Source organism: Babylonia areolata, chromosome 25 (genome assembly GCF_041734735.1).
Source record: "Babylonia areolata isolate BAREFJ2019XMU chromosome 25, ASM4173473v1, whole genome shotgun sequence".
NCBI classification, from domain to species: domain Eukaryota; kingdom Metazoa; phylum Mollusca; class Gastropoda; order Neogastropoda; family Buccinidae; genus Babylonia; species Babylonia areolata.
The window spans coordinates 22,572,681-22,598,955 of NC_134900.1; the positions used below are offsets into that span (position 1 = coordinate 22,572,681).

Sequence of the window (26,275 nt, forward strand, 5' to 3'; positions counted from 1 at the left end):
AACATGTCGCTCTTTCGCAAGCGAATATTAATGCCCACTGAAATGATTTTTCAACTTGCAAAAAATACTTACGTTTTTTTATAACTGGTTCACAGGGATCAAACATGTTCACATTAGACCTGCTCAGCGGGTTTTAATGAAGTCTTTGTCTGCCCTTGATAAATGTTAGTTTGTCGAAAATTGTGTCTGCCTTGCAATGTCTGTTTACATCTGCCTTCTTCCGGCAAAAAGTTCTTTGTAGTTCTGAGTGGACATTTTGCAGGAAAGAGCATTACAGCTACTTTGTTAGAGATGAGACAGCTTCTGTAGAGTGACGGAGTGATCAAACAAGATCAAAAGCCTTCTTGAAGTCCAGAAACACACCTGACTGCATGGAGCCTACGTATGACGAGGCATGTTTCACATTATCCAAACCAGTTGTATGATGCATTGTAAGGAAAGTATTAACGATTTCGCTTTTTTGCTATGTTTGTCAAACATTCAGATACTCAGCAATATGTCTCAAATTCTATGCTGATGGTAACAATACTACGTGCGTGTCATATGTTATAGAAATTTATTTTTCTTCTTCGCAAGATTTGATGGATGAGTTTTCACTTTGACCTAAAAAGGTTGACCAAAAATATAAATTAATAAATTTAAAAAAACATTATGAGGTTCACATACTGACTGGGCTGGGTAATACAGAGGTTTTCGTATGTAACCTGAGCTTACAGTGTCTTTTGACACGTTTGGACAAAAGTGAAACTAAAGATTATAGATATGAAATCATTTGGGTCTGGTGTGCAATTTTTCTGTTTGGTTTGATGGAAGAGAGATTATTTTTCAGATGAAAATAATGAAGTAGTAATTTTGACAATGCATGTGTTTATATATATATATATGTGTGTGTGTGTGTGTGTGTGTGTGTGTGTGTGTGTGAGAGAGAGAGAGAGAGAGAGAGAGAGAGAGAGAGAGAGTACATATATAAATAGATTGATATAGATGGGCCGAGATACTGTATACATACATATATATATATATATATATATATGTGTGTGTGTGTGTGTGTGTGTGTGTGTGTGTGTGTGTGTGTCTGTCTGTCTGTGTGTATTTATGATATATACATACATACATACATATATATATATATATATATATATATATATATATATATGTCTGTCTGTGGCTGTGGCTGTGGCTGTGTGTGTGGTTGTGTGTGGTTGTGGCTGTGTCTGTCTGTCTGTCTGTGTGTGTGCGTGCGTTTCTTAGAGAGTAAAAAGCAGGGGGTGGGGGGTGGATGAGATTGAACCGAGTGAGGAAACACATTGAGAGAATGAGAGACTGATCTTTTTATAAACAGGCAGTCACACACACACACACACACACACACACACACACACACACACACACACACACACACACACACACACATGGAAGAGTGGTTGAACCAGACAGAAAGAAAGAGACTAATAGAAATATAGAGACTGATAGCAAGAAATAGAGTGAGAGAAAGAGACAGACAGACAGACAGGGACAGAGAGAGACAGAGCCAAGTAAACGACAGAGAAATACATATACGACGGTTAACAAAGCAGTTCCCTAAACCACACAGCAGACGCGCTTTGAAGGCAAAGAACTACAAACAGAACAGATATAACAAGACAAAAATCAAAAGAGCGCCAACACTACCAATCAAAAACACAAAATACTACTTACCCAGAACACACAAATTAAGAACGAAGATCCAGATCGATCCCATCGCGTTTTCAAAAAACAGTATATCACTCACAGTAATGATTCTCCGAACAGGAAAATTCTCCAAACAGAAAAACAACAGAACTTTGAAGTTCCCCTCCAAAGAAATCACACACGTTCAAAAACGATCCGCAAATCAGTAACAATATTTATATACAGCTGTTTTTCCGGGAATGCCACTTTCACGAAATAATCGCAGAACAAACTTTTATAAAAGTATAGGATTTTTCTTCTCCAGTGATGCCACTTTCACAACAACAAAAAAAACGATCGCAGAACAACTTTTATAACAGTATTGGATTTATCGTTATCATTATCATTATTATTATTATTATCTTTAACCCAGCAATACCAGTTTCACAGAGCCAGTCAGAAGTGAGAGAGAGAGTTAGGGATGCATGTCGCTGATCAGGCCTGGCAAGTTGTTGGGACAGGGTAGCAGGATAGGATTCTGGCACTGGATCATTCCGTTTCTCCGCTGCCGCGGTGCCAGACTAGCAGCTAGAGGGAAGGGGTGGGAGGGGGTGGGGGCGGAAACAGCGACACATTGATGACGGCAGACTTGCCTGCCTGCTCGCTCTGACCGGTGTAGGGGTTTAAAAATGGCCCCCTTCCCCAATGTTAGAGGCGTGTTTGTGGGTATGATTCTTGGTGCAGTTGCGGGTGTGGGGTGGCCATCGTGTGTGTGTGTGTGTGTTGTCAAAATAATTTCAGTGTCCTAATTCTAGCCTACTTTTGAAAAGTATGCTGATGTAAGAGGTCATTATATCGTTTCTTTCGTCAGTCGTAATATTCTTTGGCTTTTTTCGTTTGTTTGTTGGGTGATTTTTTTTTTGTATAGATTTTCTTGAGATGCTTTGAACGTGTGTGTGGATTTTGGTATCTTTACGTTGTATTCCGGATTCACATGATGAGTGTGGCTGACACAGTTCAGTTATTAGTTATTTTTCATGTTTATTATGTTCTTTAGTTTCTGTCTTTATGATTCTTATACTTCAAAAGGAATCTTTTCTTTTCGTCTGATTTCTTCTTCTTCTTTTTTCTTTTTTTTCTTTCTTTGAGTGTGTTAGTGTATGTGTGTGTGTGTGTGTGTGTGTGTGTGTGTGTGTGTGTGTGTGTGTGTGTGTGTGTGTGTGTGTGTGTGTCCGTGCGTGCGTGTATGCGTGCCAGTGCGCGTGTGTGTATGTGTGTGTCTATGTGTGTATGTATGCCAGCGTCTGTATTTGTGTCTGTATGTCTGTCCGCTGTGTGTCTCTTTGTGTCTTTGTGTGTGTGTGTATGTGTGTGTGTGTGTGTGTGTGTGTGTGTGTGTGTGTGTGTGTATGTTTGTGTGTACGAGTGTGTGTATGTGTGTGTGTGTGTGTGTGTTTGCATGCGTGTGGACGTGTATGTGTGTGTGTGTGTGTGTGTGTGTGTGTGCATTAGAGCGTGCATGAGCGTGTGCGTAGGTATGTGTGTGTATGTGTGCGTGTATGTATGTGTATGCAGTGTGTGTCTGTCTGTGTGTCTGCATGTATGTATGTAAGTATGTATTTCCATGCGTGTATGATTTTCTTGTTTGGTGTGTATGTGTGTGTGTGTGTGTGTGTGTGTGTGTGTGTGTGTGTGTGTGTGTGTGTGTGTGTGTGTGTGTGTGTGTGTGTTTGCCTGTCTGTCTGTCTGAGTCTGCGTCTGTCTGTGTCTGTGTCTGTCTGTCTGTTTCTGTGCGTCTCTGTGTGCTATTATCCGTGTGTCTGTGTGTTTGTGTCTGTATCTGTTTGTCTTGTCGTTTCATTTGCCGAAGAATATCAATCTCTTTGGATATTTTTGCCCCCCCCCCCCCCCCCCCCCCCCAATAAAGAGTATCCCCAGGACATGTATAAAAGGATCAATGACAGAAGATATGTGGAAATGTCCGTTCAGGTCGGGTTCAGGTTACCGGCCATTATAGCTATGGAGGTGAATGTATCTCTTGACAGTTCATATTTTATTTACTTTTGTGTGCCTAATTCAATGCAGCCCATCCGAAATTGAAAAACCCTGTCAGGATGGTAGGAGAGATATGGGTGAGGTGGTGATGTGTGTGTGTGTGTGTGTGTGTGTGTGTGTGTGTGTGTGTGTCTGTGTGTCTGTGTCTGTGTGTCTGTGTCTGTATGTGTATGCGCTTGTGTTTCACATTGTGTGTGTGTGTGTGTGTGTGTGTGTGTGTGTGTGTGTGTTTGTGTCTGTGTGTGTGTGTGTGTCTGTGTGTGTGTGTGGAGAGTGTGTAGGGATGGAGAGGGAATCATTTACCTTGTATCTTTATCCCATTTTTCTAATAACGTAAACAATATATATGTGACAAACGTAGAGACCTGAAAAAGAAAAAGAATGAAGAAGAAGGGGCAAAACAGTACAAAGCAGTTAACACCGAAATCAAGAGAAGCATGAAGAAGGCAAGGGAGAATTGGATTGAAGGAAAATGCCAGGACATAGAGGAAAACCTGACAAGAAACAACAGCAAGAAAGCCTACCAAGTTGTGAAAGAACTTACCAACACAAGACAAGGTAGAACTATGTCCAACATCCAGACCAAGGATGGAAAATGTCTAACAGAAGAACAAGACATCCTAAAGCGATGGACAGAATACTGCTCAGAGCTATACAACATACAGACCACAGGTGATCCAGCAATACTGAATGTTCCACCAGCCACTGATAACAGTAATCACCCCATACTCCGTGAAGAAATAGAGGCAGCAATAGCATCGCTGAAAAAAGGGAAATCGGCAGGAGTGGACAACATCCCATCAGAACTGGTCCAAGCAGGGGGTGAAGTTATGATAGATGTGCTACTGAAAATCTGCACCAAGATCTGGCAAACAGGGGAATGGCCCACACCGTGGACACAATCACTGATCATTACCCTTCCCGAAAAGGGCAATCTCCAGCAGTGTCAAAACTACCGCACCATCAGCCTGATTAGTCATCCCAGCAAAGTCATGTTGAAGATCCTGCTTAACAGACTGAAACCACAAGCAGAAAACATCATTGCTGAAGAACAGGCAGGTTTCAGACCAGGAAGGAGCACAACTGAACAAATCTTCAACTTGAGGTTGCTATGTGAGAGGTACCATCAACACCAACAAGACCTCTACCACGTCTTCATTGACTTTAAGAAGGCATTTGACAGGGTCTGGCATGCAGCTTTGTGGACTACCATGAATCTGTACAACATCAACGCCAACCTGATCAGACTGATACAGCACCTCTATGACAAAGCCACCAGCGCCGTCTACCTCAACAATAGCATCGGGGACTGGTTCAGAACCACAGTCGGAGTGAGACAAGGCTGTCTACTCTCCCCAACACTCTTCAACATCTTCTTAGAAAGAATAATGACTGACGCACTGGAAGAGCATGAAGGAACAGTCAGCATAGGCGGCAGAACAATCACAAACCTACGTTTTGCCGACGACATTGATGGACTGGCTGGAAAAGAAGAACTGGCAAGCCTGGTCAAACATCTGGACAAAGCCTCCACATCGTATGGAATGCAAATCAGTGCGGAGAAAACCAAACTGATGACTAACAACACCAACGGCATCAGCATTGACATCAAAGTCAACGACGAAAAGCTTAAAACAGTCCACAGCTTCAAATATCTGGGAGCAATCGTGTCAGATGAAGGATCTAAACCAGAAGTACTCTCGAGAATTGCCCAAACAACAACGGCACTCAACAAGCTGAACACCATCTGGAACAACAAAAACATCGCTCTCAGCTCAAAAATCAGACTGATGCGTTCCCTGGTTATATCAATATTGCTCTACGCCTGCGAGACTTGGACCCTGACTGCAGACATCGAGAGAAGAATCCAAGCTGTCGAGATGAGATGCTTTCGTAGACTACTTGGCATCTCCTACAGAGACCACATCACTAACACGGAAGTGAAGAACAGAATCAAGCAAAGTATTGGACCCTACGAAGACCTTCTGTCCATAGTGAAGAAACGCAAACTTAGGTGGTATGGACACATCTCCCGATCATCTGGTCTTGCCAAAACGTTCCTGCAAGGCACCGTACAAGGAGGCAGAAGGAGAGGACGGTAGAAGAAGAGATGGGAAGACAACATCCGGGGGTGGACAGGCTTGACGCTCGGTGACGCCCTGAGGAAATCAGAAAACCGTGAAGAGTGGAGAGGGGTGGTGGTCAGGTCAGCAGCGGTGCCCCAACGGTCTGAACCCAGACTACGGGAGAGGTGAAGGTGAAGGTGAAACAATATAGACAGTTTCACAGAAATGATTATGATAAATGATAAAAACAGAAAGCAACAAGATATGTTGAAATTAGAATCGCAAATTAAAGATAGGGAAAATATCGAGCAAAACCTGTCGAAACAGCAAATTGTCTGCAATTGAGCGAATGCAGAATTCTTTGGTCATATAGGTCTCAGTTTATCATTCAGTCCTCAGTCAAGACCATGGGTGCCACAGCTGAGTGGTTAAAGCTCTGGACCTTCTATATCTGAGGGTCCTGAGTTCCAATCCTTCCTCTGCATGAAAGTTTGTTCGCTGACTGTTTCTTTCTGTCTATTTATCATTTTATATTCATTCATTCATTCATTCATTCATTCATTCATTCATTCACTTCATCAGTTCATGTACGTCTATTTTTGTTTATGTTATTTATCTATTTATTTGTTTTTATCTACTGATTTGCTTCTTCTTTTTTTTTTGTTTGTTTAGTTAGATATCTAGTTAACTTGTTGGATTGTTGGTTTGTTAGTTATCTATCTATTCAAATCACTTATTATCTGTGAGTTTTGTACATTCTGTATCTAATTTTTTCCCTCCTCTCTTTTATTCCTGTAGCTTAGGCTTACAAGGCCTGAAAAGAGAGAGCTGCATCCAGTGTATGATCAGAATCCAGAGGTTTGTCAATGTTAAGTTGTTTACAGTGGAAATGTTGAGGTTACAGTGGTTTTCTGAAACATGAACCCCGGCTGCATGGTCAGTCACTGCCCGTCGCCCTTTTTTTTTTCTTTTTTTTTTCATTCGTTCATTCTTATTTTCTTGTTTTTTGTGTTGTTTTTTTCTCTTCTTTTTGTTTCTTTTTTTTCTTCCGTAGATGTGGTGCAGCGGCGTATTCAGTGTCCACACTTTGGCCTTGAAACTGAAATTTTTCGTGTGTCCACTGATCACGGAATCTGTCTCCACCATGAAACAGAAGCTCTAGAAAGAAATCTTTTGCGCGGTTTGAAAAGCTATGCGAAATCTGCGGAATTTGCAAAAACAAAAAGCGTGAACCTACAAGAGGTCATAATCCAGCTTAACATTTTATTTTAAACGAGGGAAAATTCCACTTGTCCCGGTCCAAGGGAAGCAACCTCTGTTTTATCCTTCCTGAAGTAGTTCATCTTTATGTATTGAACAGGGGTTGTAATCTGGTGGGTATTCTTTCTTCTTTTTGATTTTTTTTTCTGTTAATTCGAAAAGATCCAACTGCTTGGCTAACTGAATCAATTAACAGAACCAATCGAGTTTATTGTTTTACATTACCGTGACTGAAGTTCCGCCCCCCCACCCCCACCCCCCAAAAAGAGAAGGATATCTAAAAATAATATCAGACATAATGTAAGTTTGTAGTTGTATAATATGTCTTCTTCCGTTACTTAATTTTACTCGGGCCCCTATTATCATCATGGCAATGTTATCGGGGGGGGGGGGGGGGGGGGGGGGGGGGGTTTCGTGGGTTTTTTGTTTGTTTGTTTGTTTTTGTTTTTTGTTTGTTTGTTTGTTGTTGTTGTTTTTTTTGTTTTTTGTTTGTTTGTTTGTTTGTTTTGGTTTTTTGGGTTATTTTATTGTGTGTGTGTGTGTGTGTGTGTGTGTGTGTGTGTGTGTGTGTGTGATCTGTGCGAGGAAAAGTGCCGAAAAAACCGTCGACGTCGTCGAAGGACAATTACTCTGGAGTGAAATTAGTAATACTGGTGGTTTCCCTTAGTATTATAGCAGACGACACTCATGAAAATTCGATGGGCCGAAATGGGGTGTTCGAATGTTAATGCATTGGTGAGAACATTTTTTTTATTAATTTCTATGGATGTGCTGAACTAAATATTGTCATTGGTAATTACAAATGTTGGCAAAATATAAATATATCTTATGTTAGCTTTTAATGGATGATATGAAACAGAGAACTGAAAAGGACCCAAATCGTAAATTTTACATAAGGCCTGTGATTGTCATTATTAGTATTATCCGATTTGTTGGCGACGGTTGTTGGAAAACTATACTGCAGTGCTTTTTTGGTGAACTGGTATGTTCCATATGCCGGTGTGTTCTTTTTGTTTGGTGGTGGTCTATAGACTGTGAGGAATGTAACATGCTGGTTCTCGTAGCGCAGCCGAGTTTAACACACTTCAAAGGACTTAAAATCAAGGTCTTGGGTAGAAACTTGTATGTTGCAAGCTAAACTGTCCCGAAACACTTGACTGACACAGCAAGTCCACCACCTACACCAGTCTCTCTAGGAACAGATTTCAAAGTAAAACTGATGCTAGTGTTATTTACTTCTTTGTGAACATAGGTAATTTTCAGCCACAACGCAACTGCCAGTGAGATTCATATATAGAGGGAGGGAGATGCGTTCGCAGCAGGCAGTACCCTCCAGCAAGATGGCGGCCTGCTGGCGCGCGGCCGGCCTCCCTTCTTCCCCTCCACACTATTGAGTTCGATGACACACACTCACACACTATTTAGCAATCAAGGAGGCAAGGCCAGCGGAGTATACGGGCAACTGCCGTAACAGGGAGCTATTGACACAAAATGATCAAGCGTTCACTCCGCCAATCACACGGAGGATCTAGTGAATTAGGTGATACAGCCCATTTATTTTTTGTTATATAAATGATTTAATTCACGATAACTTTGTTACAGTTGATTTAAAGAAATCTATCTTTGTCTCAAGGCAACTCTACATAGTTTCACAGTATGTCAGTTCAGTTTCAACATAGACACCAGAAAATATTACATGGTGTCTATGCGGGTCTCATACTCACCATCATATGGCATTATATATACACATGTGTTTGCCTGCACTTGTTTTCAGCTGCTACCATGTTATTCTCCCTCTCTCTTTCTTATGTGTATTTGACTGTGCTTTCATATCTGTGAAACTGCATTTTTGGTGCATATCTGTTATGCCGGCATGTGTGGGTGTATGTGTGAATGTGTCTTCATGTTTTACATTTATTTGCTTATTTATCATCAATGTTGTCTTATTTATTTATTTATTCATTATTATTAGTATTGTTGTTACTACTACCTTTTTATATTGTAATTATTTATAAACTTATTTATGCACGCTTATCTATTATTTATTCACCTTCCCCCCCCCCCCCCCCCCCCCACCCCTCAAGGCCTGACTAAGCGCGTTGGGTTACGCTGCTGGTCAGGCATCTGCTTGGCAGATGTGGTGTAGCGTATATGGATTTGTCCGAACGCAGTGACGCCTCCTTGAGCTACTGAAACTGAAACTGTATGGTCTCAAATTCATGAGTTCGCAGAGATGGTTGCAGACGATTCAGCGACGTCATAGGTTTCTGTGTACTATTCCGTAAGCGTTACTGTTCTTACCGGATGTGCACAGAACTTCGTTTCCTGTCTGCTTCGGAAAGTGAGGTTTGTGAGTATTTTTATAAAATATATTTTGTTTTGTTTTTCCGTTTAGACATTATACATTGTTTTTAGGTTGCAGAAATCCATCTCTCGAATAAATGTGCGAAGTATCCAATAAAAAACTTGATCAATTTTTTCCTTAGTTTATCAATTGTATGGTTGAAACTTTTCCAAGTGTATGACTTACCGCACACACACACACACGCACACGCGCACACATACACACACACACACAGAGTAACACAGTCGCACATACTCAGGCACACACACACACTCACAGACAGACACACACTCACAGACAGACATACACACATACACACACACACAAGGCGTCACACAGACAAATTCACACACATTCACACACACACACACACACACACACACACACACACTACACTACACTAAACTACACACTACACTACACTACACTACACTACACTACACTACATTACACACAACCACCACTACCATTGCCTGTGATTGTCATTGTGCATCAGTATCAGTGATACTATCACCTTAACCCTCAAAGTGCTGGATATAATAAAACATACATACAGAAATCATGCTTAAATTGTTAAAACAAAGGGATAGTTTGCTTCCGCTACCTGTGCTTGATTTGGGGCATTTGTATGCTTATCAGTTAGAATAAATAGTTAAACCAATACACTTTTGGAAAGTAGAGTGAATGAAAAATCAGATAAAAGTAAGAAAAAGGCTGTACCTTGTATGTAGTTGGAGATATAAAATCAGATAAAAGTAAGAAAAAGGCTGTACCTTGTATGTAGTTGGAGATATTCCATAGGATATAATTAACAAATTTTTGCACACTTGTTTTCCAAAAACGTTAACCACAATGTTTATAGGTATTTTCACATCTTTTACAGAGTCAAAATCTCAAAATTGGAATTAAACTGTACAAAAAATGTTCTGGCTGCAGAATCATGATATGAATATAATTGAAACAATGAAATTATAAGCATTGTATTATTTGTTTGAGACACACCCGCTAACGCCACGCACACGCACATCTACAATACTTTATGCAATCACAGGCAAAAACAGAAATAAATGTTTTCTTTTAGCTCATGTTGCTTTCAAAAGCAGCAAGAATGCTTTAAATCAAAATTATTTCCAGTTTTCTATCTTGATTTGGTCAAGAAATCGCAATTGATCCATGCCTAACCCACTTTACCACCCCACCCCACCCCCATCACCCACCCCCCAGTTTTTGTAGCTGGAGAAACAAAACTGAATGAACAACAAGCAAGCCAGCATGCCCAAGTGTCAAAATAACAAGGCCGTTTTCACCAGAATCCCTGTCAGCAAACGAATCATCACTGGTGACAAGGTCACTCATTTCCTGAGCTTTGTCATCTTCAGTGTCACTCATTGTTTACAAAAAATACAAAGATCTGGACTTGTAAACTTGGTCAAAGTTTGTGCAAACACAAGCATGGAGGCAGTAACACCAGAAGAGGCAGTTTTACGAAGGCTGCTGAGCATAGCCGTACGATGTTGGACCTTATGTAAACAGAGCCACGATTGTGGCCCATCGCACTTCACCGGGAAAGCCATCGCGCTCTCCGGGTTAACAACCCATAGACCATGATCTAGATTACAAGAACATGTTGGAAGAAAAAGAGGATAAGTTCTTGATAGTTTGTAAAGATTTTTCAGTTGTAGAAATAGTAGTGTGGAGACAAAAAAAGCTGAGAAGCTTTTAATAAACTCCCTTCTTTGTTGCTACAGAATAAATTATAGAATAAGAACAGTTCTAAGTAGAATGGTTACCATTCAGTTAAAGTCATGGTTCCAACTTTCATACAAAAACATGATTTGCCGTAGTTTAAAAAAAATTTTCTCATCAGAGCTGAAGTAATTGCATGTTTTTCAGGGCGTCTTTTTGTCATAAACACAGAGTAAAACTAACTTACTATGTTGTCGTTGCTAAAATAAACAATAAATCTCCCCCCCCCCCCCCCCCCCCCCCCCTTTTTTTTTTTTTCCAAACAGGAACAGATCTACTGATTTTGTAATGATTCTTATGTAAATATTGGTAGTAGTACAGAAGAAGCCCTTTTTTTCAGAAGTGGGTTTCCCAGACTTCCACATTACTATTATCATTTTCATTTTCAGCGCTGTTGCAGTGACTGAAAACAAGTGACTATTTCAAATGATGACTTATTGATGCAGTGCTTTAGATTGATGAAAATATAAGAATTGTACTAATCATGCTGAGCAGGCTTTATACTTCTGTGTCCATGGTCTCTTTGATGCTGCCAACAATTATTCAGCATCAAAAGTAAAGTAATACATTACTGCAGGCACTGTTAGCCCATTCAAATGTTGAGGACATTTACTCATAATATAAATGACATAATATATATCAATATTGCCATTATATGTAATCATATGGGTTTTTTTAATTATTATATATAATACATGATTGAATGTGTGTGTGTGTGTGGACATTGTATATTTTACAGTATAAGTGTAGACTGGAAAAACTGAAGCAGTGTCAGCATAGTCACCATGTCTTTGTATGATGGTTTGGACATCGACAACAAAGAGGGCACCAGCAGCTCCAAAACAGTTCGTGAGTAATCTCTGTATTTAATTTATTGACTAATTGAGTAACTCTATATTTATTTTCATATTTATAGGGTGCCTGTTTTCCATCAGAGACCAAGTTCTAAGCACTTTACAAATATGTGTTTGCTCAATAGGCTGCCTACCTAGGTAGAGTTGACTGAGAGCTGCCTTTAGGCGCTCATCATGCATTTCCTATGTTGTTCAGTCAGGCTTCAGTAACACACATGCACACACATGTATATTATATTAGAATATATTTTTCTGCAGAAAGTCACCATGCACAGCCCTTTTGATGCTGTGGGTTTTGGGGGTTTTAATTTTTTTTTTTTTTATGTGCTTAATAAATACATCTACACTTTTAAACCTTTGTTTATCTTCTAATCCAAATGATTTGTATCCAGACTCAAGGTCTAATGGAGTTATTTTTTATGTCATCTGTTAACCAAATACCCCTGTTGTTGCTGTTGTTTTGTTGGTGGTTTTTTTGGGGGGATGGGGGTGGGTGGGCAGGGTGATGGAGAGGGGGGAGGGGGGGCACTTCAGTTTATTTTCTGGCAGATATTGGTTATTTGATTACTTCATTCCCCATAATCAAACATTCGGTGTTTTACGTAATTATTTTTTAGCCCTTAAGAATCTTCAGATCCACAAATTTCAATGAGGTTTTCATCTCCACCTATGTGAATTTTATATCATGAATAAACTTATTTATTTTAAAGATAGTGTCTGAAAAAACTTATTGATTTTAAAGATAGTGTGAGTGTCTAATAATGTAATATACTTATGCCTTTGATATCTTCATCATCCCTATTCTTGCACACTGGGATTTCTAAGCACTACAAAGAGTCAAGAGTGGAAATGGATCTACCTGATGGCATCCTTTTTGTATCTCAAAAGTTTTGGGTACTCAACTGTTTACTACAAATACAAGATACGTGAATCTTTTCTAGTTTTTAAGGTATTTGATACTTTGTTCTTGGGATGAGTTTTTTTTAAAATCTGTTGGATGATATTTATAATGCATTTCATAATAATGCATAATGTCTTACACTATTCTCAACTTATCACCAATATATCAACTTAGAATAAAACCTTCCTGATTTTCATGTGTATGTGTACATGTTTTTGTATGTGTATATAATATGGATATATATATATATATATATATATACATATGCATACATACATGCCTCTCTCTCTCTCTCTCTCTCTCTCTCTATATATATATATATATATATATATAAGATGGCAGATCCCTAACAAAAACGTTGCCTTGTGTGTTTGTTTAGCTGGCTGGTCCCCAGGCTACAAACTGCTTCAGTCTCAGCTTCAGGCAAAAAAAGCCTCTCTTCTCCAGTCCAAGGTAACCTTTTTTCTTCTCTTCTGCCCTTGTGAAGGCAACAAATTATATCGGTTGAGGCAGACAATTTACAATTTGTTTGCAAAATATAGAAAATATCTTCATCTGATGTTTTGTTTTATTCAGTTTTTGATTTTCAGAATTTGCATGATGTGAAATGAGTGAAAGCATGTAGGATTTGGGAAATTTCCAATACAAACATTACAAGATAAGACAAGGGTAGATGTGTGTTTGTGTGTGTGTGCGTGCGTGCGTGCGTATGTGTGTTTGTGTGTGTGTGAGCAGCAGTCAAGGGGTTAAAAAAGGAGTGAGAGAGAAGGGAGCAAGGGGAGGTGGGGGGTATGAGCAAGTACTAACGGCACCCTACAAACTGCGATCTCTCTGCAGCAGAAACAGCGACAGAGCGTGATGGCACCAGTGGTCGACCTGAAACGCCATGCAGATGACGGACCAATCAGCTTCAACCTGCAGACTGGGCGGGTAGGATTGCCTTACCACCCCTCTAGTTTTTCCTTCTGCATTGCTGTTTGCCATACTCACTTTGTTTGAAATGGACTTGTATCGGGTAAATATTGATCACATTCATCAGTGTTTGGTTTATGCAATTCATTTTATGCTGTTGATTTATTTTTCATTATCATTATTAGAAGAATAAATCGTATTATTATTATTTTCATTTTCATTAGTAGTAGTAATAGTAGCAGTACCATTATTATCAGTAGCAGTATTTTATTTTTGTTTTTATTATCAATACTAGTATGATTATTACCATCATTATCATCCATTCATTGCTCTATGAAACGTTTGCATTCTGATGTATCCCATACCAGATGGAGAGAGCGGCGGCTCCTGTTGCCCCTTTGGCCCCCATCTCACTCCCTCCTGCCACACCCAGCCCCTTCATCGGGTCGGAGGCCGTGCCCTCCTTCACGGGGGTCACGGACGAGTACAACCCCCTTGTGCCCAATGAGTACGAGGAGCTGGTGAAGAAGAAGAAGGAGCGGAAGGAGGAGGAGAGACGGAAGGACATTGAGGAGAGGTTAGGACGGGAGGGAGGGGGGTGGGGGGGTCTTAATGTTGGGTTTTTGTCACCCTGTAGAGGAAGTTTTGTGTGGAATTCCTGCCTGTCTCCTACAAAAACTTCTAGAAAATTCCAGAATTTTGTTGCAAGGATAATGCTGAGAGGATCCAGACAAAGCATGTAATTCATCTTCTTGACAAACAGCACTGGCTGTCCATCTTTCACAGCATAGAGGAAAACTAGCTACCAGGCGTTGTACTGTCATATACCATACTGCACCCACATGCCTCTGTCACTTTTGATCTATACTCTGTTGTTGTCTTTACGCTTTGCTGCTGATTGCAGAGTGGTGACAGTTCCTGCAGTTAGAGCTATTTTTCCTCTCATTGTTCGCCCAGTATGATAGTCAGTCATGTCCAACTGTGACCATCACAACATCAGAGGATGCAGTTGCTGTCCTGACTATCTGCGCTAGAATTTGATTAATAGTCGAGAGTGTCTTGCCCAGGTGACATCCCAACTCACTCAGCCAAGAGGGTTTTTGGACAGTCGGCATTGGGATGGTTCCCAAAGGTCAACTAACTCCCAAGGATTCAGCACTAAGAGCCAGTGCAGCCTTGCCTCCAAGTCTGAGAGTCATAGTCCTTCACAAAAGACTAAGCTCTTATAGTCTTAATGACTTCCCATTGCAATGGAGAAACCATTGATCATACAGCTCTCACTTTCCTGTTGGCCCAGCTGTAAGCTTGTGTCCGTCTGTGATATAAGCTGAGGGTTTGCCCAGCAGTATTGGACAAACTGCCCTTCTCTGTCCATCATGTGAATTACTCAGTTCAGTTTAGAATGTCTCTCAAAACACACTTCTTCCATCCACCTACCATCTTACTGACTAATGTGCTGTTTGAATTCTGCTGGCTCTGTGTGTTTGTGTGTGTATGTGAGTATGTGTACTTGCTCGTGTGTTTGTGTGTGCACACGCTTGTTTGTATATGGTATGTGGTTCTGGAAAGTATGTATATTTATGTATGTATAACTTTAAATTTAAATGCGAGCTTCTTGTTTAGGAGGTGTTGGCGTCAGTATGCATTATCATTATATTATTATAATTATCTGTATTATTAAATCTAAAAACAATCCTTTTCAGGCAGCCCTGTCTTAATTATAGCACTTCATTCCACAGTCTTCGTTTTATGGATTCACATCTTTTTCTTCCATGCATGTGTGAGTGTGTGTGTGTGCATGTGTACTTGGGTTCTTTGTGTCGGACTAACATGCTAGTGTAAAGATCTTTGAGATGTTTTAAAACACTATATAAATGTACTGTTAGATTATTATAATTTTTATTATTATTACCATGTACATTTTTTCTCTTGTATTAAACACGGAACTTTTTAAAAATCTCAGTCTCAGTCAGATAATGTGTGACTGTGAGTGAGACATGATGACCTGTCTGTATTTTCTGTTGGCTGGAAAGCAGGCGACTCAAGAGAGGTGATGGAAAAGAGTTGGACAACTTACGCAAGAGGAAAGAAGAGGAGGATGAAGAAGAGATAGACAGAAGCAAAGGTAAGTGCTGTGAACAGAACTGGTTGGAAAGAAACAAACTGTTCTTCAAACTGACCAATAAAACTGATGATTTAAATGTGAAAACATAATAGTTAATTATGCATCGTTGGATTTAATGTAACGGATAACAATTATAGGAATATGCATTTGAACATGCATTATTCTGTGTTTACAGTTGTGTGCATGTGATGAATATCCATGACTTGTTGTCATTCCTTGAAATTGTTTTCTGCAACACATGACAAGACACGTGATTGATTTATTCTGCTACTGCAGTCATTCCTTCCTGTCAGTAACGTTATTTGCTGATCATCATCATTGTGTGTGTGTGTGGGGGGGGGGTGCGGGGGGTACATGAATGTATCAAGGTTCCATGATAATCCTTGGCTCATCTTTGCCAGAACTGAAAACAACAAAAATCGGTCTCTTTCAGCATGAATGAATGAATGATATGGATACTTACATAGCACCTAACCTCGATCAGAGACCAAGCTCTAAGCACTTTACAAACACAAATTCATTTGCACAACAGGCTGCCTACCTGGGTAGAGCTGACTGATGACTGCCATTGGGCACTCATCAATCTTTTCCTTTGTCACTCAATCAGATTTCAGGCATGCACACTCAGACAGACATGTAACATTTTACAGACTGTTTTATTTAATTACCCAGCCATGTAGGCAGCCATACTCGGGGGTGGGGTGGGGGGGGGGTGCATGCTGGGTATATTCTTGTTTCCTTAACCCACCGAATGCAGACATGGATTACAGGATCTTTACCAGCATATTTGATCTTCTGTGTGTGTATTCGCATGAAGGGGGTTTAGGCACAAGCAGGTCTGCACATATTATGTTGACCCTTTACCCACAAGGCGCCATTAACGAGATTCAAACCCAGGACCCACATATTGAATGTCAAACGATTTGACAACTCCACTGTTGTTCCCATTGTTTGTAGGTGTGAAGTGGCTGATTATTGATGTCTTTGTTTTTTTTGTTTTTTTAATCCCTGTTTGCATACATTTTTTTCTGTTTGAAGCTGTAAAGAGTCACGAATCCTGTACAATGCAGTTGAGCATGTTTAACATGGAAAGGAGCTACTATATAAATTAAAATAGTAGTAGTAGTAGAATGTCTCTCTTTTATTTGTTTTAGGTGCTGGTGGGGCAGCCATTGCTCCTCCTCCATCAGTCCTGGAAGACACAGATATCAAACGTGAGTTTTGTGATCAAATGTTTTGAAAATTGAAATAGCATTTAAAGGATTATATAGGGTTTATACAGAGTCATGGAAGTCAGCAAAAGTCTTGGGGAAATGAGAGAAGTTTCCAGGGATGGATGTCTTGGAAAAATATGTTTTTTCCTTCATGGTCATGAAAAGTATTGCAATTTTATAAACTCTTGACCACTACCATTTAGCAAAAGAGCCTAATGCTTTTGATTAAACAAATAAACAATCAGAAAGACAAGAAGCGATTGAAATTGAGCACCATTACTGAAATATCCACCAGTCTTTCAGCAGTGTTGCAGACAAATTTTCAGATCAGTTTGGCTTTGTGTTTGGACTGGAAAATGTTCGTGAGGGAAGGTGGCAGAATGGTTAAGACACTCATCTGCCAATACAGAATCTGTGAGGGTCTAGGCTAGGTCTAGGTTCATCCTGCTGTCGCACTTTCTCTCAAGTTTGACTGGAAAATCAAACTGAGCATCGAGTCTTTCGGATGAGATGGTAAACCAAGGTCCATTGTGCAGCATACACTTGGCGCACTGGAAAAGAACCCATGGCAAGGAGGGTTGTCCTCTCTAGCAAAATTCCTCAGAATAAATTCACTCTGACAGGTACACAAATTTATATACATGCACACAAGGCCTGACAAGCGCTTCAGGTAGTGTTGCTGGTTGGGCATCTGCCTAGCAGATGTGTAGAGTATGTGGATTTGTCCAAACGCAGTGATGCCTTTTTGAGAAACTGAAAATGAACTGGAAATTTTTAGTCTGGTCTGGGAAAAGTCTGGAATTTTGTGTGGTCACATCTGTAGGAACCCTGTAAAAAGGTTTGTGTTTTTTCCTGTGTGGCTATGTTTGAATGTGTGCTTGCCCATGCTTGTGTGCAGTAATTTATGATTACATGATATGTAGGTGAATGCATGTGTGTGAATGTGTGTGTGTTTGGGTGCATACATGTGTGTGAAGAGAGGATTAGCTTGTGCGTGTGACACAGGAATAGATTATTTATAATGTAATAAGCAAGAACAAAAAATAGAAAAAAAGAAAACAAGGAATCATTGAATTGTGATGCTTTGTTTTTCTTTTCTTTTCTTTTTCTTTTCAAAACTTTATTCAAATATGTTTCAGTCTGTACAAGCTCATAGAATGTTTGTGTACACTGTTCAAGTGCATTGAATTTTTGTTTAGTCTTTTATATACTCATACCTCAGAGAGTTATTGTTTACTTTGTTCCATTTCCTAGAATATTCTGATTTTTGTTTTGCTTTTTTTTTTTTTTCGTATGGTGTTTTGGTAATTGTTTCAGCCGTGGAGAAACCAGAGGGCATGAACATGCTGTGAGTATCGTAAAGTGTGGTTATTGATGTGTGTTTGTGGCAGAGTTTTGTGTTTTATGTAATGTTTGATTTAGTTGGGCAGTCCTAATATGGCCCTGTGCAGTTGGTTGGATTATAGACATTAATGATAAATGCCAGAGGTCTAGTTGGGGGGAGTTAAAGTCTGTCCATATTATGTTTCGACTCGAATCCCACAGACATTTGCTTCCTTGTTGGGTGCCATTCCACCTCTCTGTAACTAGAACAGAATGATAACTGATGGGGAATGTGTGTGTTGTTGCTGCAGGAACTCTGTGGCGACCAAGATCATGGCAAAGTATGGATACCGTGAGGGTCAGGGACTGGGGAAGAGTGAGCAGGGCATGAGCACTGCCCTCTACGTGGAGAAGACCAGCAAGAGAGGTGGCAAGATCATCCATGAGAAGGACCTGCCAAAACGTACGTGGTGCTTTTAATGATAAATAATGATGAGAATAATATCAATGATAATGATGGTAATAATAGATATAACCTGCCCAAACATGGGTAGTTTTCTGAATTCTTTGCATGTTATTTGGCATGGTTTGTGTGTGGGGGATGGGTAGGTGAGGGGTGTGGGTGATTGGGTGATGGTCGTGTGTGTCTGGACGATGTGTAGGTGGGGGGTGTGCAGTGTGTGTGTGTATGTGTGGGTGTTATTTGGAAGATGTGTGTGTGGAGGTATAAAGCATATGCGGATGAAAGATAAAAACTTTAAAGAGGGCGCTAGCCAGGGGGCCACAGGGGAGGTTACCTACTTCTGGGAGGTTATCGGCTGTAGCTACTTTCGTTTTCTCCGCATGGGTGGATAGTAGATTGCACAGGACAGGAATGTCAAACCCCTGCCAGAGTCTGCACTAGAGGGCCACGGTAAGTATGTTACTTAAATGTAATTTTAGATAGAAAATTTCCTTTGTTGTTGTTGTTGTGTTTTTTGTTTTGATTTTTTGGTTGTTATTTTTGTTTTGTTTTGATTTTGTGTGCGTGACAAATAAGTTCCAGTAAGCATACTGGCACATGTGCAGGATGTACTCTGACATATATATCATGTATGCACACACTCCAAAACACACAAATACACACACACACCACACCAAACAGACATACACAAACCCACAGCCTGCCCCTTCCTCACGCCGCCCCCCCACACACAACTTACTGTCTCATGTGCTGATCACTGTTTACAGTGCAGGCCCCGGAGATGCCGCCCCCACCCCCACCTTCCAACACCAACCTGATGAAGAACCCTTCCAAAGTCATTCTGCTGACGGTGAGTCACTGTGTACTTGTGGTAGCAGTAGTATTGGTACATATAAACCACATACCTTTAGGGAGAGACCAGACTTTTTAGCGCTTTACACACACAGTCATTGGCAGAACAGGCTGCAGAGGTGGTTGTTGGCCAGCTCCATCCAGAACTGAGTAAACTGTGGGAAGACTGGGTCTTTCCGATGACAGAACAAACTGAGGTCACGTGTGCAGCAAGCACTTTGTTCACATGAAAGAACCCATGGCAACAAAAGAGTTGTCCTTTGCAAAATTCTGTAGAAATTTCCACTTTGATGGAAAAAAAAAATTTTTTGATTCAGTCACGCTGTTCCACTTGCGCAAACGCAGGGCACAAAAAGCTGTGAGCAAAGACAAAATAATACAGTACCAGCCACTGTGGCAAAGTGGTTAGTGATGTGGATTGAGGACTGGGAGGACTGCTTAGACTGTAAACTCCCTGGGGTTGAATGTGTTACCATTAGACACTCCACTTCCACACCTCTCAAATCTTCTTTGAAGACCCATCTATAGTACTGATATCTTCGACCACCATTGTTTGAAACTGTACAATCCATGCTCTGTGTTTGTGTGTGTGTGTGTGTGAGCAAGTGAGTTAGACCAGTTGTGTCATGTAGTCTTTGAAGTTTTAAGATTTATTTATTTTGTTGTTTTAACATCAGTAATGAGATTTTGTGTATATATAAAGTGCTTTGAGCTATTTGAAAAAAAGCACTGAGTCATTATTATTATTCTAATTTTCTTTATTAGATAGATACTTCATCTCTTTTTTTTTCTTTTTTTTTTCTTTTTTTTTTTTTCCAGTTGAAGAAGGAATGCTGTAGTGCAGTTAGTGTGGTGAATGTTGTTCAGAACATAGTGCAGAGGTCAGGGGGGAGGGGGGGTGGATGATGTAGTGCAGTGTGTGTGGTGGTGACTGTTGTACAGAACATGGTGGTGGGGTGGTGGATGATGTAGTGCAGTGTGTGTGGTGACTGTTGTTCAGAACAGGGGGCAGGAGGGAGAGGTGGGTGATGAGGTGCAGTGTGTGGTGACTGTTGTACAGAACATGGTGGGGTCGGGGAGAGGTGGGTGATGAGGTGCAGTGTGTGGTGACTGTTGTACAGAACATGGTGGGGCCGGGAGAGGTGGATGATGACCTGGAGCCAGAGACAGCTGAGGAGTGCACCAAGTACGGCAAAGTCATCAAGGTCGTCATCTACGAGGTCAGTTGTCAGAGCCATGTGTATAGTTCAAGTATTGGATGTTACTGTTAGTGCCCGTGTGTGCATGTGTAGAGGGTGAAGGTAGAGATTTTTAACGATTAGAAAATCGGTTGTGCATGTGTAGAGGGTGAATATACCTATTTTCAGCGATTAAAAAAATCTTTTGTGCATGTGTAGAGAGTGAATATAGATATTTTTAACATTTAAAAAAATCCTTTATGCCTGTGTAGGGGGTGAAGATAGATATTTTTAACATTTAAAAAAATCCTTTGTGCCTGAGTAGAGGGTGAAGATACATTTAATCATTTAAAAAAAAAAATCCTCTGTGCCTGTGTAGAGGGTGAAGATAGGAACATTTAATCATTTTAAAAAATCCTCTGTGCCTGTGTAAAAGGTGAAAATAGATATTTTTAAAATTTGAAATATCTTTAGTCCCCACTTAACCCCTTGATTGCTGAACCTGGTTGAAAGAGACCAGAGTGTAATGAGACTGAGTGCAGTGTCATTGATTTTGCAAACAAAATTAGAGCATTCCCCAGAGGAAGAGGTCCAGATACAGGTGACTGACATCCTGACCTGTGAGCTCTGTATTATATGTCAGCCTGTGTGTTGCTTGCAGTTACCAGAGGTTCCTGAGGAGGAGGCAGTGCGGATATTTGTGGAGTTTGAACGAATGGAGTCGGCGATAAAAGGTAAATGAACAGTGGTAATTTCCAGCTTAAGTTTCCTCAATTCTTGGACTTTTTTGAATGAAACTTATTGTGTATTTTTAGTACAGGCAGGTGAGAAATGACTTGTAATGTGTAATCCACCTTCCTGTTTTAGAGTTTGGCTGAAAAATTGATATGAAATGACCCATTTGAACACAAATCAACACTTGTTGATTCGTGTAATCCACCCTTCTGTTTTAGAGTTAGGCTGAAAAATTGATGTGAAATGACCCATATTGACACAAAACAACACTTGATTGAAACTGCCATGTTCTTTGTTTACCTTGCATAGTTGGGGGGTGGGGGCAGAAACAGAAAGAGCTGCTCTCTGATTAGTACAAGCTGAATGGGTGTTTTGTTGCATTCAATGTTTTGGACCACCAAGATGGCTGTACTTTTATAGCAACTAGATATGTATCAAAATAAAGTACAAACCCCCTTAAAATAGAGTTAAAAACCGCTCAAAATGGGTTACATTTAATAATGGTAAAATCGCTTCAGCTAAGCACAAAATTCCTGTGAAAGTTTAGTATTTAGAATAGAAAATTACCATGAACCATTGATTTGCCATAACTCACTTTTGTCAAAAATGTCTCAGAGATCTTAACCCTGAAAGTGCTGGATATAACAAAACATACTTACAGAAATCATGCTTAAAACAAAGGGATAGTTTGCCTCCGCTACCTGTGCTCTGATTTGGGGCATTTGTATGCTTATCAGTAAGAATAAATAGGTAAACCTATACATTTTTGGAAAGTAGAGTGAATGAAGAATCAGATAAAAGTAAGAAAAAAGCTGTGCCTTGTATGTAGTTGGAGATATTCTATAGGATATAATTAACAAATTTTGCACACTCGTTTTCCAAAAACATCAACCACAATATTTATAGGTATTTTCACATCTTTTACAGAGTCAAAATCTCAAAATTGGAATTAAACTGTACAAAAAATGTTCTGGCTGCAGAATCATGATATGAATATAACTGAAACAATGAAATTATAAGCATTGTATTATTTGTTTGAGACACACCCACCGACGCCACGCACTCGCACATCTACAATACTTTATGCAATCACAGGCAAAAACAGAAATAAATGTTTTCTTTTAGCTCATGTTGCTTTCAAAAGCAGCAAGAATGCTTTAAATCAAAATAATTTCCAGTTTTCTATCTTGATTTGGTCAAGAAATCGCAATAGACCCATGCCTAACCCACTTTACCACCCCTCCCCACCCCCATCACCCACCCCCCAGTTTTTGTGGCTGGAGACACAAAACTGAATGAACAACAAGCAAGCCAGCATGCCCAAGTGTCAAAATAACAAAGCTGTTTTCACCAGAATCCCTGTCAGCAAATGAATCATCACTAGTGACAAGGTCACTCATTTCCTGAGCTTTGTCAACTTCAGTGTCACTCATTGTTTACAAAAAATACGAAGATATGGACTTATAAACTCGGTCAAAGTTTGTGCAAACACAAGCAGGGAGGCAGTAACACCAGAACGAGGCAGTTTTACGAAGGCTGCTGAGCATAGCCGTACGATGTCGGACCTTATGTAAACACTTTACCGGGAAAGCCACGATCGTGGCTCATCGCGCTCTCCGGGTTAACATTTATACCCCTTGGTTCACACAAGTACATCTTTCCTGTTCATGGATCAAGGCAGATATAACATTTCAAATCTCATATGTTGTTCAGTGTGACCTGAAGAGTGAAAATGAAAGGGAAAAAAAACCAGCAACAAGATCTATTATATTATTATTTGATTATGCCAGCAGCCTCTTGTGTATATGGGTTTCACAGAGCATGGTTTGTCAGAAATCCTTTCATTTGCACAGTGCTTTGTGCCTTTTGATGTGTGAACAACTGAACAACATTCTATGGTTCCACATTTATTTCTTCCACACTTTTTTCTGTGTGTGTGTGTGTGTGTGCGCTCTTGAGTGCTTTATGTCTGATTGACGTGTTATTCTAAAGCGCTTTGAGAGGTTTGAAAGTGCTATTACTATTATTATTTTATCATTATTATGTGTTTATTCAAATGGACATGGTCTGGCAAGATTTCATTCAGGCATATCTGATTCAGTCCCAAAGGTTTTGATCATAAAAAGTGGAAAGAACATACTGTCAGTGTTACTTTATTATGTGCCATTCTGTGGATGGATTCTTCATAGCTTTCTTTTGTTGTTGTTGCAGTTTTGTTTGTATTAGACATGTCAACAGTTTCTTTTTTCAGCAATAATATTCTGGTATCTTGTATCTTTTTTTAAAAATATTTTTGTTCAGAGCTATTATGCTTGCTTCATTGTTTGTTCCAAAATTCACCTTTTCTGAAGGAAATGTGGCAACAATTTCTCTTTCATAGATGAAGTCTCATTTTTTTAATATCTTATTTCTTTTTTCTTTTTTTTTCCTTTTCTTTTTTTCTGTTTTCAGCTGTTGTGGATTTAAATGGACATGACCCAACAAGTTGTCATTTGAATAGATTTGTTTCAGTTATTAATGTTTTAATTATAAAAAAAATGGAATGAAAATGTTGTTAGTTTCACATTCAGTATGTCATTCAGGGTGAAATGCCCATGGTCTTCTTTATGATTTTTATATTTACATATGTTGCCTTTTCATCAGTAAACATGTCAGCAATTTCTTTTTTCAAGTTGTATTTCTGTAGTTTTGTTTTTAATATCTTACCTTTTTATCAGTAGATGTATGAAAATTTCTCATATTGAGATACTGAAAGTATCTTGTATATATTGTATCTTGTATCCTATTTCTTTTTTTTCTGTGTGCAGCTATTGTGGATTTAAACGGACGTTATTTCGGAGGGCGCATTGTTAGAGGCAGCTTTTACAACCTGGATAAGTTCCGTCGAAGCGAGTTGGATTGCCCCGTGGAATGAATAAAAAATGTGTGTGAGAGAGAGTGTGTGTATTGTGTAGATTGAAGGGGTGTGTGTGTGTGTGTGTGTGCATGTTTTAAAATTGAATGTCATCCCTCTCTTCATGTTCATCCATGAATCCCATTAAAGGACATGTGAACAGAATCATTTCGTGGTCATCAGAAAATTATACACAGTGATTCACTTCTTTTTTCTTATCTTTTTTTTATTATTTTTTTTTTTTTATTTTATAAATGACCATTTCACTTCAAAATTAAATTACAACCAAAATGATTTTTCAGCCTCATTTTGTCTGGTGTGTTTATGTTTGCATGAATGTTGTGATTCACTGATTGTGAGAGAGACAGAATGTTTCTGATTTAATATTGAGATGATTTAGACTTTTATCTTGGAAAGTTTCAACATAGCTCAGTTACTTTGCAATACAATCCCTTACACAAAACCAGTGCATGATTTGGTTACTTTGATTTTAGTTTGAGTTAAGAGATTCTGTCAACTGTTTTTGTTGTTTTTTTTGGGGGGAGGGGTGGTGGAGGCACTCACATATACAAGCATGGTTTCATGTGTATGAGGGTCTTTACCCAGCCATTAGGGCAGCTGTACTCTTTGTTTCCAGGGAGTTGTATACTGGGTATATTTTTGTTTGTGGGTCTGCTGATACTCTTCAGCACTGTTTGAAAAAGTTAAAATATTTTGTACACATTTAATAAAAGGAACTTTTGCAGATCCTTTCTTCTTCAGCTGTGTGTGATATCATGACTTTGTTTGACCTGTTGAAGAAAGGTTGTATCTACATACATAAAGAAGAAACTGATTTTTTTTTTTTTTTTTTTTTTTTTTTTTAAGATTCATAGAGAGTTCTGGAAGTCTGGAAAAGTCTTTGAAAATTAATAATTTCCAAGGCTGGTAAAGAAGTAGGTAACCTCCCCTTTGTCCCGCTGGTTATCGCCCTCTTTTGACGGCTATATGCCATCACCAGCGCAGCAAGCAGGAAGAACAGGAAGCGGGGAGGACGGGAGGGTCTTAAATTTGGGTCACGGTAAGTATGTTATTTAAACGTAATTTTAGATAGAAAATTTCCTTTTAATTACACATACTTAACCGTGACCCAACTAGTGCAGAATAGCGCGACAAGGTGGAGGGCTCGCCTGTTCTACTGTCTGTGAGCTGTGATGGTCTGTTGTGCAGCTACCACAGAAGCGATGGCTCTTGCGCCATCAACCCGCAGGCGTGCGACATCTCTCTGGTAGAAGTCGATGAGCCATTATCCCTTAGGCGATAGGTGTCCCTCAAGTAGAATTTGACGAAAGTAGAGTGTACTGTGTCGCCTAAGGACATTAGTGCGGGTAAAGAAGACAGAGGTCCACAGCTGTATTGTGGGGGAGGTCTGTGGACCACAGCTGAGCAGATGAGCGCGGATGAGCGTCAATGCAAGGAGGTGCGCATGTGGTTTGATCTGATGATTCCACAACGGATGTGGGCCGATAGTGGAAGTGGTTTTTGTGTTTGAAGGAAACTGTGGCACGAGACAGAGGTAGGTCACCGTGTTGGGCCTGCCTCAGGCATGACAGCCAGATCTGTGGAGCTCCTCCATGCGAGCTGACAGGCGATGGGCACTCCCCCCACCCTGGCCCCCCCCCTTTTTTGACGTTGTCAAAAAATGACAGCACTGGTATGTTGCCT

At 39.9% G+C, this 26,275-nt stretch overlaps 2 protein-coding genes across 5 annotated transcripts in view; one reads left to right on the forward strand and one right to left on the reverse strand.

The window, feature by feature from the left end:
- LOC143299389 (uncharacterized) overlaps nucleotides 1-2,184 on the reverse strand; it is a 393,740-nt gene extending 391,556 nt beyond the window's left edge. Inside the window, exon 1 of the mRNA XM_076612563.1 lies at nucleotides 1,699-2,184. Within this exon, the coding sequence (XP_076468678.1) occupies nucleotides 1,699-1,741 (43 nt within the window). The 5' untranslated portion in view covers nucleotides 1,742-2,184. The remainder of the gene's footprint in view (nucleotides 1-1,698) is intronic.
- A 7,009-nt stretch (nucleotides 2,185-9,193) lies between these two features.
- Nucleotides 9,194-25,320, forward strand: LOC143299799 (splicing factor 45-like). Of its 4 annotated transcripts, none has more exons than XM_076613240.1 (13): nucleotides 9,194-9,377; nucleotides 11,861-11,970; nucleotides 13,256-13,329; nucleotides 13,717-13,806; nucleotides 14,157-14,365; nucleotides 15,822-15,913; nucleotides 17,068-17,127; nucleotides 18,445-18,475; nucleotides 18,762-18,913; nucleotides 19,681-19,763; nucleotides 20,887-20,985; nucleotides 21,605-21,677; nucleotides 24,486-25,320. In XM_076613240.1, the coding sequence occupies exons 2-13, from the start codon at nucleotides 11,907-11,909 to the stop codon at nucleotides 24,590-24,592; spliced, it is 1,134 nt and encodes a 377-aa protein (XP_076469355.1). In that variant the 5' UTR covers nucleotides 9,194-9,377; nucleotides 11,861-11,906; the 3' UTR covers nucleotides 24,593-25,320. The 4 variants fall into 4 exon arrangements, with proteins under 4 accessions (XP_076469355.1, XP_076469353.1, XP_076469352.1 ...); XM_076613238.1 differs by having other exon boundaries at nucleotides 9,197-9,377; nucleotides 13,714-13,806; nucleotides 15,825-15,913; XM_076613237.1 differs by having other exon boundaries at nucleotides 9,201-9,381; nucleotides 13,714-13,806.
- Nucleotides 25,321-26,275: the final 955 nt, after the last annotated feature.